Genomic DNA, 20,839 nt, shown 5'->3' on the forward strand with positions numbered 1-20,839 from the left:
TCCTGTCCTGTCTTTCCTGTGAGGGAGGATGTGTACAATGTTTGTAATTTTTAGCAGGAATTTTTGCTGCCGACTTATAGCAGGTTTCCAGTGACGGTACCACCCTTCCACAATCTGTGAGCTTACTGGTGATCATTGGTGCCTTTCATTGTGCGCTGCTGACTTTCTGCAGCTTGTGAAACTTCACAGTCAGCACCTGCCCCATGAAGATCTTCTCTCAAGGCTGGGTTGCTTCAAAAAGGCTTGTCAGTACACGCTGGACCACTTTAGTCAGGGTTTAACCAGCAGAGATCCAGGTCCCTCAGTGTTCTTCCATGTATTGGGCTATCCTAGGCAATGCCTTGTGCATCTGTTTCTGTAGCTGCTGGATCTCTCAGAATCGAAGTATTCTTGCAAAGGTGCAGAGAAGTTACCCACTTAGCAATGTTTGGTTGCCTTAAATATGGATGTAACGAAGCAGAAGAGAGCTAGATAGAAATGGCTTGTAGCCCAGCGGAGATGAAGAATGTATGTAAATAAGGAGTGGTGTTAATAGCTTAGAAAATTCATGTGAATTAAAGAATACAGAAAAAGATTAACTGTTCCTTTTTTTCTGTTCTGAAGATTTTTGTTTAACTTTTACTACAACTCCATACCTGACACAATATTTTGTGTGCATGTATGAACAATGCTTACTGTCAGGTAGACGTATATACAAAAGAGTGATAACTCTGAAATCTGGGGAATTGTTTCAGTGGCCCTCCCTCAAGAAACAGAAGAGTATGTGCTGTTACTCATGTTTGCCTGCTGTCATTTTTGCCTTTTTGGTAGTACTGGATTATCTTGATGTAGCTCTTTTCAGTGGCAGTAACAGTGATCCATTTCCCTGGCGATTTTTTATGATTATCTTAGCAGCTGGTTAAAACATGCAGAAGAGGGACAAAACAAGTATTATATCTATAAAGAGTTTGGCATTGCTTTAATTCCACCAGTAGAATGAAAACAAAGGTTATGTACATCAGAAGCTTTTTCCTGATATTTTGAGAAGATGACCTCATGATAAATAGAATGATTTATTTTGAACAGTGAGTGAACTTGATGAGCCATTTCAAAACACTGTCTTTGGAAAAAAGATGCATTTTTGTAAGGACCAAGGTTTTGGCAGTTTGGGAAAGTGAGATTACAAGGATTGACTCTGTGTACACAAACTAAGGAAAACTTTTGTAAAGTATTCTGTGTTCACTTACAAGAACTATGACATTTAACTTTCTAACAGTTTAACACTGAATGAGAGGAAACATACTTTTTATATGGTATGTACAAAAATACTTGTAATATTAACAAATCATGGTCATGTCTGGACTAAATCCCCCATATCTTTCCATTCCAGATAGGAAGGTTAAATAGGAATCTAAATTTTGAAAATGTCCTCATCCATGTTCTTGGCTATATAAACATGTTCCTGAATATCTCAAAAATGCTAGATATTCAAAATGTACAGCCAGATTTTACATCTTGAAAAATCTTTCTCTAAAGTAATTGTGAAGTCAGGGATGGAAGGGATCAATGTCAGCTTCGTCAAGAATGACGCATTTATCTAGCCGGTGCTGGCTGGTTTGAACTGATCAAGATTGACACTGTAGAGGCTGTGGGAAAACCACAGCTGGTCTGCAGAGAAGACAAGGCAGCAAAGAATGCAAAATCTCGCATTTCTGTATCTCCCAGGATCAGCGTTTCTGCTTTTTCAAGTACCGGGAACCCTTAGGATGTCACTTCCTGTCTTCAAGACACATGTCAGAATTACCAGAATTTTCTGATGTTTTGTGGTCAAGAAATAGATCCAATAGGGAAGCTGGCTCAGCAGTGACCTTGCCTGTTCTTAAGATCCTTCAGCAAAGAATTCTCCGGTCTTTGTTCTGTTATCTGTTATACTAAATCAATTTCTAATTCTAAGTTAATTTATAATTTCAAATTATTTTCTCTTTTTTTTCTAATTTTTTAAAACAACTTTTATGAAACAAATTTTGCTGTCTCTTCTGAACATTTTTTCTTGTCTGATCATAATTTGGTTAGAGGAGAAAGGAGGAGATCATTCATGTCATGAGTTGTGTAGTGGTCTGTCTATCAAAGTTCCTTGGGAACTCTTTAAAGCTAGTGTTAATAGTGCCTCCCTCCACTCCTGAATTACTAAAGCAAATTTACAGATGCAGATGCATGAGAGCACATTCTTTCCTATGCCTCCTTTTTACCTGTGCAAGAGTGCTTTTAGGTGCTGGATTTGTCCCCAGTGTGCAACAAGTTCTTCCACACATTAGGATACGTCTGCTTTATCGATCTTAGCCTGTTACCCAGCACTTCAACTATGTCATAATTTTTCTTGTTGCCAGTAATTCAGCCTGATAAGGAGCAAACTTTGGACCTGTGGAATTGACTCCCTTCTTCTCTTTGGATCCTGAAGTTGGGCACTGCGTTGTCCTTCAGAACATCTTCTTAAATGTAAATGACATGTGTGCAGGATGTTGTATGGAATCCAGGCCTGTATTTGGTTCCCAGAATGATGGGAATGCTTGAAGTTTTCACCCTTTTATGTGAGGAACTGAATCTGGGAATCTCTTCTAACCAAGAAGTTTGAAACCTCTGACTGTCCCACTTCTTGTGTGTTAATACACTGGAGCCCCACATCCCTCTGCTTTGCCAGGCTTCAATATACTAGTACCTAAAGCTTAGCCTTTCAGACAGGCATTTCACCACTGAGGAAACACAGACTTTTTTCCTCCTAAGTGATTCCTCATGGTCCTTCCTTAAAGCTGTACCATAGTTCATGCCTTATCAACCTCTGATGAGTTATCTTTGATGGTCATGATTTCTCTGGTGCACAAACCCCAGGGCTTTCAGATGTCCGTGGTCATTATGTACAGTGAGTTCAGCCTTGTCTGTTTCTGTTTCGGTGTTTACAATGAGCAGGTCTTCCCTGTCACTGAATCTCCTTGAAATATGTTGCTTCTGTTTAGAAACTGGAGCAAGGATCTCACAAGCTTTGTTTCCCTCTTTAAGGACCAGGTTGTAGGTGATGAGTAAATGTATTTCTGTGCTGTCCCACCCCTTCTAGGTGGGTCCAACCCCACTTCTGGTACAAACTCATAAAAAGATGCTGTTTTAAGACCCTTCTCTGTGGCATAATCGAGCCACAGGGCTGGGTTGCCCTCTTTTTTCTCTGCTGATTCCTGTTTATTCCCTGTACTTTATGTATTTATGTAAAGAAGTACCGTCTGTTCTGTTTTGTTACCTAACTATTCAGGTCCAGTCTTTGTTCCAGCAGTCCTGCAGCATTCTCCCTGTGCTTGAGGTGATGCTGCTCTAAACTTTCTTCTCCTTCCTGGTGGGATCTGCAGTCCTAGCTCAAGCAGGCTATCTGCATTACAGTAGAAGCTGTTTCATCTAGGGTAAGTTGGGCTGAGCTGATGGATTTCTGCAAGTTATGTCCTCCAGCAGTGGAGGAGATTAGCCCACTCTCCTCCTAGGCACTGGCCTCGTCCCAGGTAGATATCCATCACAAGGGCATACTTATTTCCTTCAACGCTGATACACATTGTAAAGAGCTAGAAACTGTGTTTGATTGAGATAATAGACATGGTCTGAAATACCAAAATTTTTGTTTATTTCTAAAATTACTTGTAAATCACTCAATGATTGGAACTATAGAAATAGTTGAGATGAAGGCAAATAGATGTTAATAAAGTGTTTCTTTCAATAGGTCTTGTTTCCACGGTACAATGGAGTGACACATTAGAGTGATTTATTGTAAAAAACAGTATTTTTTCTTTTTTTTTTTTTTTTTTTTTGTGTGCAAGGAAGGGTTTGAAATGATTTCTCAGGAACAATTTCAGCTCACATGGAAATGTTTTGTTAAATGATGCTACACTTGGATTTTTTTCCTAATCACTGAAAGCTGTGTCAGAATTTTGTAGAAATGTTCATGGTATGAATGTTTTTTAACATAGCTTTTGCAGTACTGTCTGGTCACAGTACCTTTAAGCAAGTATGTAGGCAGAGTGTATGTTCCTATGTTCCTAAAACTGTTGGGGTTCAACCATCCAGTCTGTATCATTTGGTAGAATTAGTGACTGTATGACAAAATCTTGGGGAACTTTGTTCAAAATATGCTGGTTATAGCTAACTAAATTTTTCCTTTCCACCTCCTAGTTTAAAACATTCAGCACCAAAATATATTTGGAAATCATTAACTTCAGTTTGCCCTTTTACTTGCTTTCTTCTGTCTTGCAAGCTCATTCCTTTTCCTAAGGCATTTGAATGCCTAGGAGGACAACTGTGACCTTTAAAGTGAAGAAAGATTACGGCACTTAACGTGTTGGGTTTTTTAAAAGACATTCAAAACATCGATGTAGGTAGGATTTTTTAAAACTAAATATGCATTTAAAACACTTCAGAAAATGTTGAAATGTACTTAAAAGAAGATTTCCTTCTAAACTATGTCCCTAGACTTTAGATTATTCCCCTGGAATAAATTATATGGTTAGCTTCCCTGAAAACTTGTTTTTTAATTTTTAAATGTATTCCTCTTCTAGCTAAACAATCAAAGGTGGACATTTAAACAATGTGTTTTCCTTTTGTTTTGGTTTTGTTTTTTTTCTTACACATGCTTACTTCATGTGCTCTTCCAACCCACATTTTGTTTTTCCTTGGCACTGAGAGACTCTTACATAATTTTTCAAAAATACAACAGTGTTCTGCTGTAATAGTCCAAAAGGCTACAGCCTGCATTTTTGCAGAGGTTTGGGATGATTGCAGTAGAATGGTGTATTGTTTTTGATAAGGCCTGTTTTTGGAAGGGTTCTTAAATGCCTATTTCTTTGCTATTGGCCTTCTCTCAAGTTTCTAATAAACAGGACTCTGCAAGGGAGTGGGTGACATAACTTTAACTTGTGTCACTTCTCAAATACAGCACTTCAGTTTCTTTCAGGAGAACAGCATCAAGAAAAGAATGCTCTGTAGATACCAGAGCTGCCATCCTTCATTAGTTCCTGTTTACATGGTCAGTAATGAATATTGTGTATCTTTATGTAATAAATTAGCATTGGCCTAAGATGGAACCATAGAATCACAGAATCATTTATGTTGGAAAAGGCCGTTAAGATCATCAGGTCCAACAATTAACCCAGGTCTGCCAAGTCCATCACTGAACCATGGCCCTAATCACCACATCTACGCATTTTTTAAACATCTCCAGGGATGATGGTTCCACCACCTTCCTGAATAGCTTGTTCCAATGCTTGGCCACCCTTTCAGTGAAGAAATCTTTCCTAATATCCAACCTAAACCTCCCCTGGTGCAACGTGAGTCTGTTTCCTCTTGTTCTGTTGCTTGTTGCCTGGGGGAAGAGACTGACCCGCACCTGCCCACAGCCTCCTGTCAGGGAGTTGTAGAGAGCAATAAAGTCCCCCCTAAGTCTCCTCGTCCCCAGGCTGAACAACCCCAGTTCCCTCAGCTGCTCCTTGTAAGACTTGTGCTCCAGACCCTTCACCAGCCCCGTTGCCCGTCTCTGGACACGCTCCAGCACCTCTATGCCCTCCTTGTAGTGACGGCCCCAAACCGAACCCAGCATTCGAGGTGCGGCCTCACCAGTGCCGAGCACAGGGGGACAATCACCTCCCTTGTCCTGCTGGCCACACTGTCTCTGATACAAGCCAGGACGCTGATGGCCACCTTGGCCCCCTGGGCACACTGCTGGCTCATGTCCAGCTGGCTGGTGACCAGCACCCCCAGGCCCTTTCCCACCAGGCGCTTCCCAGCCGCTCTGCCCCAGCCTGTAGCGCTGCGTGGGGCTGGTGTGACCCAGGGGCAGGGCCCGGCACTGGGCCTGGCTGCACCTCAAACAGTTGGCCTTGTCCCATCGGTCCAGCCCGTCCAGATCCCTCTGCAGAGCCTGCCTGCCCTCCGGCAGGTCAACCCTCCCCCACAACTTGGTGTCACCTGCAAACTTACTGAGGGGGCACTCGATCCCCTTGTCCAGATAATCGATAAAGATACTAAACAGCACTGGCCCCAGCACTGAGCCCTGGGGAACACCACTTGTGACCAGTCCCCGGCTGGATGTGACTCCATTCACCACCAGCTGGGCTCGGCCAGCCAGCCGGCTTTTAACCCAGCACAGAGTATACCTGCCCAAGCCATGGGCACCCAGTTTCTCCAGGAGGATGCTGTGGGAGATGGTGTCAAGGGCTTTACTAAGGTCCAGGGAGACACATCCACAGCCTTTCCCTCATCCGCTAGGTGGGTCATCTTGTCATAGAAGGAGATCAGGTTCATCAAGCAGGACCTGCCTTTCATAACCCCACGCTGGCTGGGCCTGATCGCCTGGGTGTCCTGACATGCCATGTGATGGTGTTCAGGATGACCTGCTCCATAACCTGCCCCGGCACCGAGGTCAGGCTGACAGGCCTGTAGTTTCCCAGATTCTCCTTCCTGCCCTTCTTGTAGCTGGGCATCACACTGGCTGACCTCCAGCCTTCTGGGACCTCCCAGTTTGCCAGGACTGTTGATAAATGATGGAGAGCAGCTTGGCGAGCTCCTCTGCCAGCTCCCCAGTACCCCGGGGTGGATCCCACCCAGCACCATAGACTTGTGCGTGTCCAAGTGGAGCAGCCGGTCACTGACCGTTTCCTCCCGGACTGTGGGGACTTTGTTCTGCTCCTTGTCCCTGCCTTCCAGCCCAGGGGGCCGAGCAGCCAGAGGGAAGCTGGTCTTGCTATTACAGACTGAGGCAAAGAAAGCACCGAGTACCTCAGCCTTTCCCTCAGCCTTTGTGGCCATGTTACCCCCCTGCGTGCAATAAAGGATGCAGATTGTCCTTGGCCCTCCTTTTGTTTCTAATGTATTTGTAAAATATTTTTTGTTACCTTTTGCAGCCGTGGCCAGCCTGAGTTCCGGCTGGGCTTTCTCCTTTCTAATTTTCTCCCTGCATAGCCCTGAGACATCCTTACAGTCCTCCTGCGTTGCCTGCCCCTTCTTCCAAAGGTGGCAAACTCTCCTTTGTTCCCTGAGCTCCAGCTGAAGCTCTCTGTTCAGCCAGGCTGGTCTTCTTCCCTGCCAGCTTGTCTTTCAGCACATGGGGACAGCCTGCTCCTGCACCTTTAAGCTTTCCTTCTTGAAGAATGTCCAGCCTTTCTGGACCCCTTGGCCGTCCAGGGCTGCCTCCCAAGGGACTCTGTCAACCAGTCTCCTAAACAGGCCGCAGTCTGCCCCCTGGAAGTCCAAGGCACTGGGTTCTGCTGACCCCACTCCTTGCTTCTCCGAGAATCAAAAACTCTATCATCTCATGATTGCTATGCCCAAGATGTTTCCTGACCACCACATCACCCACCAGTCCTTCCCTGCCCTGTTTGTAAACAGCAGGTCCAGCGGGGCATCTCCCCTGGCTGGCTCCCTCACTGGCTCTGTCAGGGAGTTACCGACTTCCACACACTCCAGAAACCTCCTGGACTGTTTACTCTCTGCTGTGTTGTATTTCCAGCAGATACCCAGTAAGTCAAAGTCCCCCACAAGAACGAGGGCTAGCCATCATGAGACTTCTCCCAGCTGCTTGTAGAATATTTCATCTGCCTCTTTATCCTGGCTGGGTGGTCTATAATAGACTCCTGCCAGAATATTTGTCTGGATATAAGTTCAGGGCAGTTATTTCTAAAATCATTCACACGGATGTAAATGAGAAATAGTTCCTGTAGCTCGGTGCAGCTGCTGCACAGTGTGTAAAGGGAGAACCCAGACTGCTAGAACAAGATCTGGATATTTGTTTAGAGCACTGCAGTTGAACTGACGGATATCTATCATAGGAGCTGTATTTAAGTAAAATCCATGAAAGATTCAGCTCCTGCATGGTTGGCTTCCACTGTTTGGAGTAGGTGTCGGCTCTCTGTGGCTGCAAATGACTATCATTGAGACAGGCCAAGGTGTGACCTGAATGTGGACAGTTGCAATATCATCTTCTTGAGTTTTGAAGAGTAACTCCCAGTTTGTGACTTCTCCTTCTCTTCTGTCAGTCTGTTTTGGCTGCATCTACATAATCATATGTTTGCTTGTGTGTGTACATACAAGGCTGTAGGAGTAGGGCTGGTATGTAGGTTTGTTTGTCCTCCAGAGTGGGAGCTCATGTTTTCAGTTAGCTTCAAGCTTTACTGCATTGCCCATGTTGTACACTGCTGTGATAAGCAGCATGCAAATGATTAAGTCAGATAAATTAATAGTTTGTATCAGGAGGTATGTCTGTGGTTGTATTGATAACAGCAGCTGATTGCTGTGCAGGCATGGAGTGGATCTGCAGTCTTGTGGTATCCCTCCTGGATCAAGTCCATCTGCTGCCTCATTCCCTCTGCAAGATGTCTGTGCTATAGGCAAATGGAGAACAGTCAGGGTGTGATTTATTGTAATGTCTAGGAAGAAAAAAGAAATCTGTATGCCTGAATCTCCCTGAAGTAGAGAACATCCCCAAATAAGCCAGAGGAGTTGTATAATCCCCATCGAGTACCACCACTCCTGTGTCATGCTTGCTGCCATTGCGAGGTCTCACTGCCAGGTTAAGATTATTGTCCTCTGTCCAGCTAACTGTTAGAGTGGGGCTGGAGAAGTGATGTACGGCCATCTCTTCTTCATCCGCTGCTGCTTGTGATCCTGCACTGATTACACTCCAGGCAGATTCAGAACCTGCCTTTTAAAATGCGGCCGTAACCGATGTAGTGGGTATCAACTAACAAACTGTCAGTGCAAGCTCTGGTGCACAGAGTCTACTCTAAAATGGCATTTTCTTCCCTACTGCACATCTAGTAGGGTTTTAACAAGTAATAGATTACGGAATGAAGTTTCTGCTCTCTCCCCTGGGAGTCCAACTAGACAAACAACGATTAGGAAATCTTAACTGATAATTGTTTAAATGTTTTGTTTCTTAATTTCATCCTTTTCCTTGGGCAATTTTGTATTATCCTAAATAGTTCCTTTCATTCCTCAGTGCTTGTGTTTCCCAATGTGTAAATCACTACCAAGTCTTCCTTTCCCACAGGCATTGCTTATCCTAACTGTTGACTGAAAATCAATCCTTCCATGTAATGACTCTGTCACTGTTCTCTGAACTCTTTCCATTTTACATTATCCATCTGGCAACAAAATGTCCAAAACTGCATGCAGGCTGCAGATGTGGTAGCTCCGTAGCTGTTGAAGCAGGGATCTGTTACAAACCATTGTATGTCAGGACCTGGCTGTTCCTGGGATCAGTACTATGAAAGTATAAAGTCATTTGCCTCAGCTTCTCTGCCCAGGGCACCTTGGTGTAATGAAAGATTTGTAATATAAACCTGCTGAAGTTGCGTTGTGCTTTACCCCAAACCCTATTCCTTTTTTTAGCTTTTCTATACCCACAAACACATTTCAAGCTCTCATTCTCCTCAGAAATATATGGCGCTTCAAGCCTGGAATCTGACTGCTCTCCCCAGCCTGCTGTTAGCAAATAAAAGCTAGCAGGTTTCCAGGCCAGGGCAGCTGGGGTGTGTGTGATAAGGTACCCTCTGCTCTGGTTCCCTGCCCTGCCTTTGCTGTGTCCCGGGTTCTGTAGGAGTCAAAACTGAACTGCGATGTGTGACTGTCATGCTGTTTTCTCCATTGGTTTCCCAGCCTCATGAGCAGCATGTTCTGCATGTGCTTTCCCAGCAATGCTGCACAGCCAGGTTCCTGCCCTAAGCTGGCCGCATAGCTCTTGTGTCCCTCTCTGTTGGGTCTTTTTCTGCTGTTTCTGGCCTACCTCCCATGCACCAGAGGGGTAAGGAGGTGCCCTTATGTAGTCTGTGTGTGCACATCAGGAGTACGGTTGGGCAGGAGTGGAAGCTCAATATTTAACAATGTCTCACTGTTTAACATATGCTCATTGGATTTCCCCTGTTCATTGACTATCTATTTCAAGTACTGCACCTAATGGTTAAGAAAACAAAGAAGAAAAAAAAAAAATTCTGCACCTGCAGAAAACTAATTTCAGCAAAAGTATTTCAGTTTTCATTTGTGGTATCACAGGTTCACAATGTTGTTGGGTTTTTTCCTTTCAATTTAACAGGTTATCACTGCTAGTTTATCACCGTTCTTCTTTGTCATGACTGCCAATGTACTAACGATTTCTTGGTAAGTGCCTACATGAGCTTTTTTTCTTAACAATAAAAATGAATTTCCACACAGTGCTTCATGTGGAAATACTTTTTAAATGTCAGGTTTTATTAGTGCCAGTAATATTTTGCATGTAAGGAGAACCAGGTGTGCAATGATGGATGCAGTACAGTAATACAAATACAAGAGTGTTTCTTCTGCCTCTGTGGGAGAACATGGACATTTTGGACATTAAGCCTCACCGCAATTCACTCAGCATGTTTTACAGCTAGACAAATGGATGCAATAGGCAAATAAATGACCCATTCAAAGTCATGCTATAAATTAGTGGCAGAATTGAGAATAAAACACAGGAGTCATGGTTTGGTGACAGCATCTTTTTAACCAGTACAGTGCATTCAAGTTTCCCTAACACGGTGTGTACTGTGAATGCATAAAATGAAAATAGTAGCAAAATAATGATAATAAACTTTTTCCGAAGCTGTATCTGGCTTTTGTGATGTGTGGCCACACATTACAAATCATCTAACCTTAATTTTTTAGGTAGTGATATAAAGGATTGGGGTGCAAATGCCTTTGGACAAAGACCATGCTTTTGGTCTGTGTTTGTATAGCACCCAGTAAAAGGGAATCCCAGCCCACGGCTGATGCTCCTAAATGCTTCTGCCATGTAAATAACAACTAAATACAGGGTTTGGCATATATCTCTGAGGACAGATTTGTTATTGGAAATAAAAATCTGTTTATTTTTGAAAAGCTTTAAACTTCCTTTTTTCCCCCCTTACAGTTTGATTGCTATCCTAAAGATTCAGCTCTGCACTGAATAGAATTAGCATATTCTTCTTCCAGGTGTGATAAAGAAGTTACAGGAAGGAGAATCTCAGTTCAAACTAGCCCCATGCACAAATGTGTGAATATACATCCCTATATATATGTTAAGCACTTGTAATCTCATATACTGAAATAAGTAATGTGTATTATTATTATTTTTTTTGGTTCTAGGATTACATTTATGTATCCTATGTGTGTAAGAGGCTAAACTAATATAGATTCATCTACAACACTCCTAGCCTAGGCCATTAACTTGCCAGTCTTCATCATGTTTTACATATGTTTGTGCAGGTCTGTCATGTGCGTGCTAGAGGTAGGCTTTCATAATATGTATGTATTCACTGACACATACACTAAAAAATCATGTGTACCTTTGCTTTAATGTGAGCACATGGATCCATATAGCTGCACACATACTACATGCCCTATATGCACTGAAAGTAATATAAATGATTAACACATTGGTATCTTTAAAAGAAACTTTGCTTTAGCCCTTGGGCCACTGTTATGCTTTGATTGTCATAATTCAAAAAGGTAACCATTCCATTTATTTATTTATTTGAGTTCTGTTACTGCTTGTGCATCAGCAGTGCCTTGGCTTATCAGCAAACCTCTGGAAATAGTTTGTTAGATGACAGCAGGTGCAAAGCACTCATGAGATCATTAAGCACTGTGGTTTTTAGTGTTGCTCCAGCGTTATCATGGACAATATCATACGTTAATTTCTCAGTGATGGGCAAATGCAGTTAGCTGTCACCCCACAATAAACAGAAGCTGGAGGATTTGCCATATGGTAAATTGAAGGTAAATCAAGGTTTGACATTTAGCCATGTATTTTGCTCTGCTTCATCTTGAAGTCATGATGATGGTTTCTATTGGCCTAGTAATCTTGGTTGCATGGGCATGTGGATACCTGAAATTTCAAGTCCTTCAGAAAGGGGTTCTTCTCTGATGTAGGACGTAAGATATTAAAGAATAATTCAGGTGTAGGCACCTTTTTACAGGACAAGGCTGTGCAGTGTACTATCTCTTGTACAGAATTGCCAGTCTAATCTTTAGAAGCATACATCAGAGAGAGGTTTCTTTTTCAAAGTCTGCGTTAAAATTTTGTGGAAAACAACACAACTGTAGAAATGAGGAAAAAAAAATGAGTAATATCTAAGGCTTTATTGGTTTTAGGTCGTCTATATGCAGTGGGGTTTTTTCTTTAGGATAAAGAATACATTATCCAGCCTTAGCTTCCAAAGGAATTAATGTAGAGGGTATGTTTATAACTGGGGCTGAAATCCAGGCAAGACATCGGGGTTAACTCTCTCCAGAGAAAAGTGCTGAGGTTGTTAGTGATTACAGGTGAACAGGCTCGTGTGTTTTAGATCTTTTTGAAAAGCTTGCAGCCTTCACAGCCCTTTGCTCCTTGTTGGTAACTCCACACTCAAAGCTATCTGTCTTTGGACATTCTGCAGACTGTCTGCAGACTGTCTGTAGCATCTACTTTCCAGGGCTGTTTACTGTGTAATAGTAAGATACTGTATTGTTGTTATACAATGTTTGTTCCTCTCAGGAACAAAGGCAATTATATGATTTTTAAAACAGCTCACCAAAGCAAAGATTTAAGTGAATGTAATGCTATTACAGACCAGAGAGCTTTCAGGCTTTACATGTGGGTTTTTTTTCCCCAAGGAAAAAAAAGCTGTCTTACAAATGAACTTAACAGAAGTTCGTTCTGTTTATAAAGTTCATTAAGGAGCTTTTCTGTTTCGTAAGCTAACTAAGCCATGAGGCTAAGATGAAAGGTCAGTACACTTTAACTTTGCACTGTTATAAAAGGGGAGAAGAGTCGGTGTCCTACCATATTCAGTAGGATATGATCGATATCGTATGTCAGTTATGACAGATAACAGAGGAGATTTGGAGATTAACTATTGCATGGATTGAGTGGGTTGGTAGCTTATTTCAGTGAATGGTTTTGTTTGTAAAACCATTCATCCTGATTCAGAGCCCTGCTTCTAGCCTGAGTCTTGGAGAAGAGCATTAGTGCCACCACTGTGCTGTGAGCAGCACAGGAAGGAAGCACTTGGGCACACGTGCCATTTTGTCTGGGGTGGGTTCTTTCACCAGGTTCCTCACAAAGAGAAGCAGACACATTAATTTCTCTCAGCCTCCCTAGACCAGTGGGATGTCCCCAGAGCAAAATTGTTTTCCCCAATTTTATCAGTCCCCAGAACCTAGGCTTTACATGTCTTCCTGACTTTGTCAAGTGGCAAGTTTTCAGGACAGAACACAAACAGAAATTGCAAGGGGGAATCATTAACCTAATGAGGTTCAAACTCTCTTGCCTTCCTTTCCAATTCTTGCTGGTGTGTGGGTGTGCAGCAATTCTCATAACTAGGTGCAACCTTCTCTATCTAGATTTCTCTATGTGTATTTTCACATTAATACCATCAGCCCTAAAATATAGGAAGGGTAGTTTCTGATGAGACCTGTTAAATAAGACATTTTTGGTTTCAGCCTTTTCTTAGCAAGATGAATGAAAAAATCACCTGGGTTACTGTCTCTAGGTTGAACAATGTTTAGACAAAGTAATGCCTTTGTCTTAATGTTGTGCTGTTTGGCATTGTATCAAGTAGAGGGACTTGCCTGATGCTAAATTTGTGGTATACTTTGTTTACAGCCTTGTGATCAGTGGAGTTGGAGAAGCTTTGCTTGTTTACACTGAAAGAACAGGCACATAAAGAGGAACCAGATCTCACCAGCTGGAAAAGAGCTGACTTGCAGCCTAGAGACCCTGCCATGAATAAAACACGTCAGCAAGAATGAAGAAGTGCAACCAAACATGAGGAAAGAGACCTTTTGGTTTTTTATTAAGAAAGAACAACTATGCTATTAATAGTGCTGGTAAGAGAGCAGCATAGCTGCCAGGATGGTTAGGAGCCTTTGCCTCAAAGCACAAGACAAACTATTTCTGATTGATGTGGTAAAGGAAAAACAGCAGTGCCTCATGCTGATGGCTCTGTGTGAGAACCTCTCAGCAGCAGCTCCTTGCACAGGGAACTGAACTCCGGAAAAGCAGCATTCCTCACTGGATGCCGCCAGTTTTTTGTTGGAAGCTGACAGCAGGTTGTACCAAACAATGTCAAAGCCCAGATCCTGCCATGAATTCAGGATTAGGAAGGATGGATTTTGTCTCCAACGGTTCTGTAAGCAGCAAGCTGCTGCACACAGGTCTGTAGTCACGTCGTCTGAACTGGCATGGTGACTGAGGCCATGGGGCTTCTGGAAGTAATCCCCTTCTGGAACAGCGGTGGTTTGACAGCTTTGCAAAATGGGGAAATCAGCAATAAATCTTAATATCTGTAGTGATGGCTCTTTGTGCATTTTTTTTCCTCTCCCATTTCTCTGAGATTTCTCTTGAACTCTGCAAATATTTGTCAGCTGGAGGGGGTGGAGGAACATGTACTGTTCCCAGCAGTGGTTTGTCTCTTAAATTATTGCAGGAGGCAACAAAGATTATGAACCTTGAATGAATGTCATAAAGAGTGTAAGGCAATTAATCTCAAGAGTTCTTAAAATAATTTCATTTATGGTTGCTTAATGGCTGTTAGAAACCAGCCATAGTCTTGCTATATTAGTGCCTGGGAAAGCAATCTATGTGAAAGTAATATTAAATGATGAGTTGATAATGTCGTGGGGAAGGTCTACGTGGTAAAAGGAGCTTGATAACAAATCTTCAGTGAGGAGAGGGATTTGTTTCCATGACGTTAGATACCTAAAGTTAGCCCCTTAACCTAAGTTGACAAAGTTTCCTTCATAGTCAATGGAAGGAGAGGGGTGCTTTCACAGAGATGATTCTTCCTTAATAGATTACTGTGTTAATATGAAAGACCCTCTGGAAGTGCTTATCTCTGTAGATGGAAACTAGTCTAGAAAGGACACATGGCTTTTAGAGGGCTACAGGTAGCGGAGGCATATCTGCTTCATACTGACAAATTCCACCACCTGGGTTTTAAAGTGTGGCTACATTTTAACTTCAAATAAAACACCGTAGTTTAAAAAGAAGGTAAATTTTATAAAGGATTGCAGTCAAATTCTATGGCTGGGGAGTTTTACATAAAGATTAGTTTTCAGAAAAAAATGTTATAGTTCAAAAAAGAGAATTCAGAGAAGTACTCTGGCCTGCAGTGTACCTACGCTTATTACAATTAATTGCAAGAGGCCTGTTTATACTGGTATGTTGTTCACATATGTTGGGTCACGGTGTGGCTTGAGTTTGGAGTGAGCCATTTTCTTGCCAGGTGGTAAAACTCAGGTTTGGGAAAAAAGGAGAGAGGGACAAGCATGAAAGGAACGTGTGCTTCAGCTTGAGTACTAGTCCTGAAACCAACATGAGCCTTATGGCACAGGGAGTTGAGCCCATACTCGTGCCTGGTGAGTCAAGACACAGCCATGGACCGTCGTGGCCTTCCTGTCTGTAATTTCAGCTAGTGATGGGAGTGATGGCTGCAGCATGCTGGCTTTTCACAGAGAACTAGTTCTGCCAGCCAGACGTGGCAATATGATAGGATCCTTGCCATGCTACCTTTCTGCTGATTTTGAAGTGACTAGTGACCCTAGGAGACCTCATGTAAGAGTTCCTGTGTGATAGCTGAAGTTTTGCAATCATAGCTGGAACCTTTGCTGTGGGAAAAGCTCATCGTGTACCTCTCTTCTTGCATAACTTTCAAGGGTAGGCTGCAGGCTGGATATTTTTTTCTTGCTCTCTCGTGTCTGTGCTGTTCGTAGCACTGTACCAAACCCCAGCACAACCATTTGCTGTCTGGTGGGTGGTCTCAGTGGGAAGCCAGTAGCCAAATCGGCAACCAGGGTTGCTGTAGCATCGTAGTGGCAGAAGGCATGCTTGGGGTGGCTGCAGGAAGGTTGCTTGGCTGGAACAGGCATTATGTTGCCTGGGCTCTGGGCAAAATCAGTCTCTGCAGCTGCTGAATCTCCTTGCATAGCAAGTCCACTACCATTTTATGTAACTTCATGCATTAAACAACACTGAGCTGTTTGCTTCTGCTTTCATTTTTGTGCCTTAGTGCAATGTGCTTGCATTTGTAAGGCTCTGCTTGATGTAAGTAAAATACTGCAGGTTTAAATTGATTGCCACATAAGCAAATCAAGGAAGCAGAGTTAACAGTGGAGTTGGGCTCCTCTGTCAAGCATGGCTGGGAAGAAAAAGCACCCTCTGAACCAACCTGATGTACTTCAGGTGAGGATGATGCCTGCAGACCACCGTGAGGCTCATCAGCCTTGCTGAAGACCCAAAGTAGGGTGGAAGGGGAGCTCGAGGGTCTTCCAAAATCCATCTTTGCATATTCAGAGTTGTCTCAAGGTGCTAAAGGCATGGGTTGGCTTCCTTCTTCCTCAGGCCTTGGTAGAGATGATAGCAGAGCTGGGGTCCACTGTGGCAGCTGCCCCCGTGGGTGTGCCTGTGAGCAAAGGGCTGCTGGAGCGTTGCTAGCAGCGAGCATTCAGAGGGTTGGTCCCGCTCTAGGGCAGGGGGTGGACAGAAGGCCCTTTGGAGGGCTTCTGGCTGTTGGAGCAAGTGGTGCCTTTGTCAACACGTGTGTGCTGGGCTGGAGGTTTCAGCCTGGAGATGGAGAGCTGCAGCAGTTGAAAAGCCCCAGGGCGGCATCTCAGCTGGCAGCTTGGAGCAGGCCTGCCACACAAATCTGAAGGTGAGCCATGGGTGGGCACCCACGGGAAGGCCCTGGTTCCCCACCACTGCCCTTGGGAAAGGGTGCGCTCCCACCAGCAGCACCCAGGGCAGAAGACACACAGAGAGGCGCTGGCTGGGCTCCCTGGTGCTGGCAGCACACAGCCCCGGCGTGGAGGTGAGCACAGCGGAGGGGAAACGTGGGGAGGGCAGGAAGGTAGTGGTCGCTTGCTGAGGCTGGTGGCTGGAGGGGATGGGGCAGAGCAAATGTGATTTCCTGAGGAAGCAACAGCCTGATCTTTAATCCGGCCCTGCCTCGGAAGCAGGGACACTGCATGGTTAAAAACACGCTTCAGGGTTGCTGTAATGATCTTGGAAGCAGAAAACCTCAGAAGTTCAAGATGGCTCTTGCAAGACTACTGAATAGTTACGTTCAGTAATTTAGAAAAGGAATATGCAAGGGTGGATTATTTATTTCTAATTGACCTTTTTTCAGGTCAAAGATACAAAGTGACAAACACACAGCTCTGAGGAAGGAGGAGTTCCTTTGCATTGCAAAGACACAACACCAATTAATGCTGGAATGCAAAGCAATGGGTCTGTAGCTCGATGGTGGAAGAACCTCTGGTTTTATCAGTATCTGCCATTTAAGGAACTTACAGTCTGAACACTCCCCAGTTCTTGGGCTGTCGGCATGTGAGACTAGGGAGAGAAATGGGAGTGTGCTGGTCTTTCTGAGAGGCAGCAGGTCCCTGGAGACTGTCCTGTCATGCCGTTTTCACACCTACTGGTTTTGGTTAAACTGCTCTGACAGAGATGGTCCTGAATCACGTAATACGCTTTTGATCTTGTCTTGCTTACACTTTTATTTTCCAAATGTCTTTTTTTTTTTTTTTTCTCCCAAAGTAATTGGTTTGGGGCAAGGCTTGTATTATATGCTGCAAAGTCAGGCTCACATGTGTGGCTGGCCTTCATGATAAAAAGCCTCTACTTAAAGCCAAGTGCCATCGAAAGAAGACTGAAGCAGCAAAGCTGCTGGATGCTGACTACAAGTGGGTTACTAAAACGCAGGCGAGATGCTGTTTCAAAAACAATCTTTGGATCTGGAGGCTGTGGCATAGCTTCCAGCAGAAAATGTTATTAAATGAATTAAATGAACCTGATGCTTACCACTGAAGCAATTCTGTTATTGCTTATTGCTGTGTGGCTCGTGCTTTGCGTTGGAAGAGAATCTATGCCAATCTTTCAGTGCCAGTTTAACACTGAAGCTGAAAATCTGCAGAGCCAGTGGTTGTAGCAAAAAGCAATAGGAAGAGCTTTTTAAATTATTTTTTTAAAAAAGCAACGGACCTATTAAAATGCTTTGTAAGGGATAGAGTTCTGATTTATTATTGCTCTTTTTAACACCTATGTCTGAGTTGGTGGAGGAGTGTAAAAATATTTACATTCTTGTTTCCCATTCAAACAAGAAGATCTGAAGAATTCAAAAAACATGATGCCAATATTTGACACGTTTTGAAAAGGATGCTTTTATTAAGTACTAGAGAAAAGTGAGTTGCTGGGAGCTGTACTGGGTGCTGAGGAAAGGTTTCTTCCAGCTTTGTTTTGCCTGTAAGCTAAAGGAGATGGTGGGTTGAAGAAAACTCTGTAGCAAATTTGTCTTGCCCAGAGCGGAAGCTGAATGAACAGCTTTCAAACAGATCATCTGCTACTGTGAACCAGGCAAAAGGCTCAGTGTGAAACTTTAATCCTGTTCCAGAGGACAGACACAAGGACAGGCTCATTTTGTTTGAAAAGAAGGCCTGCGTATGGGGAAGGAGACTGGGGACAGGACTGAAAAAAATTGAAGCCAAAATACTTTTGTACCAGAAGATAATAAAATGGGGAGAGAGTTGCTGCTGAAAAATGTGTTGCTTATTCATAGGTTCTTTTTATTAAGCTATATTACAAATACATGTCTGTTTAGTCCCAAAAAGAATTAGAGGAGCCCATGAAGAAGACTGTGTAACCATTTCCACATTAATTGCCCAGTTTGAGAAGCTTAACCTGTTTTTAACTATGCTTTGCAAGTGGCATTGTGTAAGCCTTGATTTCTGCTAAAAAATTGACTATGTTTTGGAAGAACGCTGGTGAAAAGGTTGTGCTGTCTCTTCTTGATCACTGAGGTGGGGAGTGTACCTCCTCCTTACTGTCTGGGATGGGAAGCAGTCACACAGTGCTCTTCTACCTTTTAATGAATATCTTGGCTTGCAGAATAGGTGGGGGTAGCCAGCTGGCATGTTAAGTTCTTGATTTGATGATACACAAAATCTCTTTGAAAACCACACTGAAAGCATACTTAGTATATTTTTTCTTATGCTCTGTCTTTAAGGTTTAAAAACATATAGCTCAGAACTTGTTCAGTTTTGCCAGCTTGTTGCCTGTATAGAGAAGCTTGTATATAGAAGAATATAGCAAAATGGGCACAAGCCTCTCTGAACACTCCTGCCCGGCAATGGATGAAATCCCATGACTGCATTCACAGACGTGACTGTTAGGAGATGCTGTGTAACATCAGGAACTGAGAGTGCTCAAACTTTTCTTCATGCTGTTTGCCATTAGCAGTCCCGTTTCCTGACTCCCCACAAATGTCATTTCGCGAGGGAGGCAAACTTGCATTTTACAGATGAGGCTGGTGACGAGGTGGTTGCTCTACCCTAAGACTTAATGTTGGTTCAAGTAATTGAGGGTCAATACCTCTTGGGAAGCAGGTGTAAGGCCCATTTTCCTGCAGGACTTTGATCCGTGTTTACACTTAAACTTCTGATTTCTGCACCCCTTGCCAATGAGGAAAGCTGGTGCACCAACAAGTTTGTTTATGCTGGAGTTGCAGGCATCCCGTGCCTTGTGATACTGTGTAGGAACAGTGCCTGCCTGAGGCAAGCTGGCTGAACAAAACAAGCCTCCAGCACAACCTCTTCGAAACTGATAAGGAGAAGGCTTGATGTTGTTTGGAGGAAATGGATATTCACATTGAGAAATGTGTTTGGAATTATGCTCCTTAAGTCATTAAGCAACAGAGATGGAAAGGAAAGGTGGAGAGCTGGGAACACCATTTGCCATACCTAAGTGCAGAAGGAGTATCACTAAGACCAGATAAACTAACAAGAGGGTTAAAGTTTCTGCTAAAAGGACTATGGTTCAAGCATGAAGTTGTTGGTGAGCAGAAATCTTCTGGAGATCTGTGAATGCCCACTGTAAGAACTAAGCTGCTGTAATTAGCAGTCACATCACAAAAACGGAAAATATTTGTTGACTGGGGTGGGAAACACCGCAAGGCAAATATTTCTCAGACCTTCCTTTGAAAGCTGTGGAGACTAAGCCAGCCTTGCTAATTGTCCCCTCTAGCCCTGGATGGAGCTGGGAACCAGACGGGATTTTTGCTCATTCTCCATCATGCACCTTCTGGGACACCAAGGAATGAGCTTTGGCTTCAAACAAGGCATGGAAAACTTCTTTCAAGGAGTCATCTCTCCCTTTCTGATGCTTAGGAATCAGCCTATTTTTTGCCTTCTCAGTGGAGGGGTCCCTGTGCCTACATGCCAGTTACCTCCACAAGTTCACGAGTTAGCAAATGAAGTTCACTCAGGCTAGAGCAATTAGAAGACATTTTAATTTAGACCCTCCATCCCCGTAAGTCTACAGCCCTGCGGGCAGTCCAGTGCCAGCAAAAAGGTTATCACCATGTTGCCCGGGGTGCTTAGCGTGACCAGGCCAGTGAGTTTCTTCATTTAAGCTGAGTGACAGACGTGCCAACCCCTTTTCAGTGTTACTGGAGATCAAGCTAGAGGTAAAGTTGTATGCAGGCATTGCCCTGGATCTTTCTTGCGAGCAGTTGAATGACCCGGTGTACTTGTGTAGCAAACTTCAGCATAGGGGAGAACACCCCAATAGCTGTAGCGTAAGAGACACAATAAATTTTAGCAGGCAGAAGAAAACAGCATTCAGCTTCTTCTCTTTGCCATCCTGCTTCTGGCTGTCCCACTGCCAAAGACTGAAATCTGCAAATCACTCCAGTGATGGCTGCTCGGAAAATGGAGTTGAACTTTCTTTCAAACATTATGCTCCTTCAGGACAGAGTTAATTGTTTTCTCTCATTTAACGTCTCCAGTTATATGCAAAGAATTAGGATGTAGG

At 43.4% G+C, this 20,839-nt stretch overlaps 1 protein-coding gene across 7 annotated transcripts in view; it reads left to right on the top strand.

Moving 5' to 3' along the window:
- Positions 1 to 14,324, top strand: part of TMEM241 (transmembrane protein 241) — a 63,025-nt gene extending 48,701 nt beyond the window's left edge. For 4 of the 7 annotated variants that reach the window (XM_055705729.1, XM_055705731.1, XM_055705730.1 and 1 more), the window contains 2 exons: positions 10,091 to 10,155; positions 13,640 to 14,324. In XM_055705729.1, coding sequence (XP_055561704.1) covers positions 10,091 to 10,155; positions 13,640 to 13,700 — 126 coding nt within the window. In that variant the 3' untranslated portion in view covers positions 13,701 to 14,324. The remainder of the gene's footprint in view (positions 1 to 10,090; positions 10,156 to 13,639) is intronic. The other 3 variants (XM_055705733.1, XM_055705734.1, XM_055705735.1) reach the window with 2 other exon arrangements.
- The last annotated feature ends 6,515 nt before the right edge of the window (positions 14,325 to 20,839 follow it).

This window comes from Falco cherrug, chromosome 3 (genome assembly GCF_023634085.1).
Source record: "Falco cherrug isolate bFalChe1 chromosome 3, bFalChe1.pri, whole genome shotgun sequence".
NCBI classification, from domain to species: domain Eukaryota; kingdom Metazoa; phylum Chordata; class Aves; order Falconiformes; family Falconidae; genus Falco; species Falco cherrug.